This window comes from Terrapene carolina, unplaced genomic scaffold, assembly GCF_002925995.2.
Source record: "Terrapene carolina triunguis isolate 2854851 unplaced genomic scaffold, T_m_triunguis-2.0 Scaffold42, whole genome shotgun sequence".
Classification (NCBI taxonomy): domain Eukaryota; kingdom Metazoa; phylum Chordata; order Testudines; family Emydidae; genus Terrapene; species Terrapene triunguis.
In genome coordinates, this window is record NW_020664393.1 from 70,941,244 (window position 1) to 70,947,068 (window position 5,825).

General features: G+C 41.6%; 1 protein-coding gene across 1 annotated transcript in view; it reads left to right on the forward strand.

Annotated features, from left to right (window-relative positions):
- Nucleotides 1-2,160: 2,160 nt before the first annotated feature.
- The window catches only part of TNFRSF21 (TNF receptor superfamily member 21), a 53,094-nt gene continuing 49,429 nt past the window's right edge, over nucleotides 2,161-5,825 (forward strand). Inside the window, exons 1-2 of the mRNA XM_026655850.1 lie at nucleotides 2,161-2,824; nucleotides 4,842-5,345. Of these exons, the coding sequence (XP_026511635.1) occupies nucleotides 2,440-2,824; nucleotides 4,842-5,345 (889 nt within the window). The 5' untranslated portion in view covers nucleotides 2,161-2,439. The remainder of the gene's footprint in view (nucleotides 2,825-4,841; nucleotides 5,346-5,825) is intronic.

Consider the following 5,825-nt stretch of genomic DNA (forward strand, 5'->3'; position numbering starts at 1 on the left):
CAATCTGTAGCAAGAGCCTTTTATTTATTTATTTCCCCCCCTCCCCTGTACTGGGGAGGGGGAGAAGCATTTTATGCAATCCTTAATTACTGTCAGAACAATTGTTTGATGTACGATATTTGGCATGTCAGCTGAAGCATCCTTGTCAACTTCTGAACACAAGTAATTGCTCCTTTATAAAATATGTGTTTTGTACAAATCCTTGGCCATAAATTATTTAGCAGGGGAAATGTAAATATGCTAGACTGAGCATACAAGTTTCCAGGAAGCTGGAGACTGCACCAAAAATGATGCAGTGTAATTTGCTCTTCCACTGGTATCCTTTTTGCAGAGTCATGTTTGTTGGGTTTTTAAATATTCTCCTTGGCCGATTTCCCAGAATAGGTAGCAGAGCAAGTAACACAATAGTACAGCAAAGTGATGTATTTCCCCAGCTGTTAGATGAAAATACATAGGTTTTATTAGTCTCAATCCCAGTAGTCCTTTCAGTGTTTAATTAAATCTTCACCAGTGTAATAACTGAACTCCCAAACTTGATTTCTGAAACAGACCCCTGGAGGGGGTTTTCAACCTGTGGTCTGCAAACCCCTGGAGGTCTGCAATAACTATCACTAAGATTTCCAAAGAGGTCCACACCTCCATTTGAAATTTTTTAGGGGTCAGCAAATTGAAAAAGGTTGAAAACCACTCTTCTAAAGTAATTTTGACTTAGATTTATTTATCAAACTTCTCCATTTCTAACGATTTGAAAGTTGTCCTCTAGAACTCTGTACATATCGCATGATACCCTGTGGTGGGGTATGGTGTTGCAACAGCCTTCCCCACTGATATTCTTTCAGTTCTAATTGGATTTTTTTATTCCGTTGGCACCTTTTATGTGAAATCTATAGGAGACTTGGTACACTCGCCTGCACTTGAAGAGTGAAAGCTGGGGCAGCCAACTAGGGGTGGGTAGAGGAAGAAATCCTGGACACAAAGTGAAAATAGCTATTGAAGAATGATTCACAATCCCAGTTAGCCAGAATCAAATCCTAGTTTACTGCATGGCAGGTCAGTGCCTTAAAAACTTGAACATCAGCCCAAAGAACTGGGATGAGGAATTGAACCTATTCCCCATATGCCGTAGAACTGGATTATAGCAAGACATAGGATGTGAATAACGAAATAAGATGTAACATTTCTCCTCCCTTTAAAAACAAAAACAAAAAATTATTTCATCTTCACAATGCATTTGAGACCGCCTGAAAGTCAATATCTTAATGAAATGCCTCTAACATAGTAGATTATGGGGTTAAAACACTAATATAGTGGCATATGTAAACAAAACCATATTATCTAGCAGGAGTCTTATTCTATAGTGTGAAAAACCTAATAATCCAGTTATAAAACACTCTAGTGTGGAGTTCTGCCTGTCTTGCATATGAATGAACGTAAATCTCTGGCCCAATTGCTGATCAGTTTGTAAACTTCTCCATCCCTATGTTTGGGGCTCACCTGTATCGTAGCACAATTTCCTCAGCATTTGCTATGGTCCCCCAGTAGAGAGGCGTTCAGTTTATGTTTAAAACTTAAGCTATAGCTATACTTCAGAAACTACACCTGCACGTCTGTGTCAGCAGAGCTATGTCGGCATCCTCCTGTAGAGCGTAGACACAGTGCATGCTGACAGAAGAGTTTTTCTGTCCGTGTAGGAGCACCATCACCCCAAAGTTTGCTGTGTTGATGGAATCCCTCTTCTCTCAAGTTAGTTGTAATCCCTTCAAGGACAGGAAGTAGTGCTTACACTGTGCTGTTCAGATAGACTAAATGTAAGGTGCTGTAAGCATCAAAATGACTATAGTCCGCTCCTTGTTGCATCCAGGCATCGGCTAAATCCTATACATCTTCAAAATCCATTCTCTCCTCTGCATCCCCTTCTGCTAAATCCATAGCCTCACTGGCCACTTCTCCCCTGAATACTAGAACTTTATCCTGGTTTATCCCACCTCTCCGGTCTACCCAACGTTGTTGGGGACAGCTGGGCTGTTCTCAGTACTGTACAAGAAGCAGGAAGTTACCTTGGATGACTCTCCAATGTTAACCAAATACTGGTTGGTGAAGGGATAGATCTTATATAGGGCTCACTGTTACTTTTTATTTATTAATGTCTTCCATATTTCTCTCTTTCAGGTACTTGTGTTTCTTGGCACCACTGGTGCTCAGTCGAAGCTGACTTCTGAACAGAATGCCATAAGCCTCTCCTCTGGAAAATATCACCACCTAGACCGTGCCACTAACAAAGAGCTGATCTGTGACAGATGTCCAGCGGGAACCTATGTGTCTAAGCACTGTACAAAGACAACCTTAAGAGAGTGTAGCCCTTGTGCAGATGGGACGTTTACTAAGCATGAGAATGGTATAGAGAGATGCCACGTCTGTCGAAAACCTTGCGAACTGCCAATGGTGGAGAGAACGCACTGTACTGCCTTGACTGACCGCGAGTGCACTTGCCCCTCTGGTACCTTTCAGTTTAATGATACCTGCGTCCCTCATTCAGTCTGCCCAGTTGGCTGGGGTGTGCGAAAGAAAGGAACGGAGACTGAAGATGTTAGATGTAAACCATGCTCTCGTGGTACCTTTTCTGATGTGCCTTCCAGTGTGATAAGATGCAAAAGATTCACTAACTGCTTGAGGAAGAATATGGTGGTGATAAAGACAGGAACTAAGGAAAGCGATAACATCTGTGGGTTCTCGTCATCTCTTCCTAACACAGTTATGTCTTCACTGAGCCCAGAAGAGGATGATGTAAACTATGAAGTTCCATCTACCACTTTTCTTGCCGAAGGAAGATTTTTTTTTTTTCCCCACTAAAAAGATAACAGGCTTAAATTACAGCTATGTTGCTGCAGTGAAGCAAGAATCCAGCTATTCAGTTGGGTGGACCGAATTGCAAAACTCTAGGCTCCTGGATGCTGTTAAAAGGGCACTTGCTCTTGCACCATTGATGGGCTCAAACTGCACTGCTGCTCTCTAAGGCTGTAACATAGTTTGGGAACACACTTAAAAAGCAGTTCACTCCCATCTGTACTAAACCACCATGCTAGAACAGAGAGGACCTTGTTCCAACAGTGGTTTCTGCAGGAGAGTTGGAAGCTTGAAACTGTTAACTCCCTAGAAACTATTTCATCTCCAGTGGTATTTTTATATGTACCATGATGGCCTATCTTAAGATGAGCTGTTTGGGCATTTATATTAAGTCTGGCCTGAAACATCCTTATATTAAATCTTTTTATATAAAATAAATATATATATATATATATATATATATATATATAGGTTTCCACAAGCCATTGCTCGCAGGGAAAACGCACATTTTATATCACTCTACTTGCTTTAACATGATCAACAATACAAAATGCTCCCAAGCTCTATCAAATAGTTAAAATCTTACCGCTTTATAGGGGAAACCGTGTTATATTGAACTTGCTTTGATCTGCCGGAGCGTGCAGCCCTCCCCCCTTCCCCCCCCCGGAGCGCTGCTTTACCGTGTTATATCCAAATTCGTGTTATATCAGGTCGCGTTATATCGAGGTGTATATACAAAGGAATTCCTCAGTGACTTAGCAGAGTAAAGCTGAGCAATATACAAAAAAACTGAACTCAGAGTGCGTTTAGCTGAGACTTTTCAGAAGTGATTATTTTGAGGGTGTCAGTGGCAGGGGTGCTCAATTTGCGATGCCTTAAAGGGACCTGATATTTAGAGGGTAGGTGCTCAGTGCTACCTGAAAGTTAGGCCTCATTAACAGCTCTGAAATTGGACATTCTCATATTGACGCACCCCAAATTTCTCGTCACACTCAAACCTCGTCCATTATGTTTAAATTGTCACTCTGGTTGAATCCTTAATAATTACTAAGGTTTTAATTTGTAGCTCTCAAATGTGGACAAGATTCATATCCAGTTTGCAGACAAACTGAGGCAGAGTTTAAATGACTACAAAAAGTTACAGCCAGTCACTGGCAGGACTGGGAATAGAAACAGTCTCAGGAATACTAGCTTTGTGAGTACTCTACAGTCCCTGCTATGCTAGTCTTTGCTCTTCTTTTACAAGGCTTTTTATTCATAAAATTGACTAAAACTCTAGGGCTACCACTAATGCATAAATCTATTCATGATATAAAAATAACTGAGAGATGAGTAAGGAAAATACACCTAAAAGGAACATACTCAAATTAAAAGTCATACTTTGTGGATAAGGAACCTCAAGCCTCTCATAAGAACAACTAGGCTCCTGAAATGGATAATTTTCCTGCAGCTACTTATGATGTTTTACTTTCTGCATTTCTCTTACCAAAATCAGTTAAGTCGGTTTCAGTTTAATTTTAACTACTGCAATATTTGGGTTACAAACGTTATGGGAGAACACATTAGTGGTTTAGAAGCTTTCCTGTTGATCTTAAACTCTCTAAAAGCTGCATGGTTTCGTTTCTAAAAAACAGTCTAAAACTTGGGCTGAATATAAATTGACAACATCCCTCTCATCACCCAGCAGTCTTTAATGAGGAGTTGCCACAAATCCAATGTCTAACAAAGTAAGCCAAAGTAATTCGAGATAAGGTGAGCGGACTGGTGTGTAAGATACAAACTTTGTGGTGTTTCTTATTTCTTATGTAGTTAAAACTGAATCTCACTGTCCTAGACAAGTAGAAGCCCCTCAAAGTCTGTGTTTTTGCACTTTGAAAGGAAGCATGCTATGACTATTCCAATTTTGGGGTCTTTGTGTGGCTTAAGATTTAAAAAAAGAAACAACCCATCACCCCCCCCCCCCCCCCCATGGTCCTCAATTTCTCTGTTGTTCACAGGTGTCAACACTTCAGTTTCCAGCTTTGCTGCCTCTCATAGACCAAATGTGTACAACGGCACGATCGACCCAACAGACGTTTACAATGAAACCTCAGATAATGAGACGGATGGTGTCAACGGGACCATCTCAAACTCCAGGGCTACCAATCACCAGCAAAATTTTTACCACAAACACAGCCAGTCAGTTCCGAAACTGCAGCCAGCATTGGAGATGACAAGCGGTGAAAAATCGAGCATCCCCTATGTGCCCCCCAAGAGAGGACCGCCACGCCAGAACGCCCACAAGCATTTTGATATAAATGAACACTTACCGTGGATGATCGTCCTGTTTCTGCTGCTAGTTCTCGTGGTTATAGTTGTGTGCAGCATTCGGAAAAGCTCACGGACTCTGAAGAAGGGTCCTCGGCAAGATCCCAGTGCCATTGTGGAAAAGGCTGCTCTGAAAAAATCCGTTACTCCAACCCAGAACAGAGAGAAGTGGATCTACTACTGCAATGGGCATGGTGAGTAATAGCAACCGAGAAATTAACTGCAGGTAGAATGCAGCAGTTATACAGGGAATAAATAGTGTCCCTTGCTTTCTCCATTAATTACCTGCAGAACTCCTCAAGGCCTCTTCCATGTTAAAAATGTTGGTTGCAGATGCCATTGATCTGCAACCATCATGTTTAGTGAGTCAGTCATAAGTTTCTACCCTACTGTGTCCATCAACAGCAAGCCAAATCTTCACATTCCTGATCCTCACTAAATATTCCTCCATAGGTTATACATTTCCCTCCAGCTTCTTCCCCCTCTGTTGTCTGCTTCCCTTCCATTTTCTCCACTCACTCTTCTGTTTCTCCAGAAATGGAAGTAGAGGGAAATGTCTTCTGTATCACTCATCCTTTGACCGCTTCTGAGTATGGCTTCCTGACTTGCTTTGCAGAAGCAGCTGCCTCCTTCTCCAACTCACCTGGTACGGCATTGAAGTCAGGAGAGGTTTC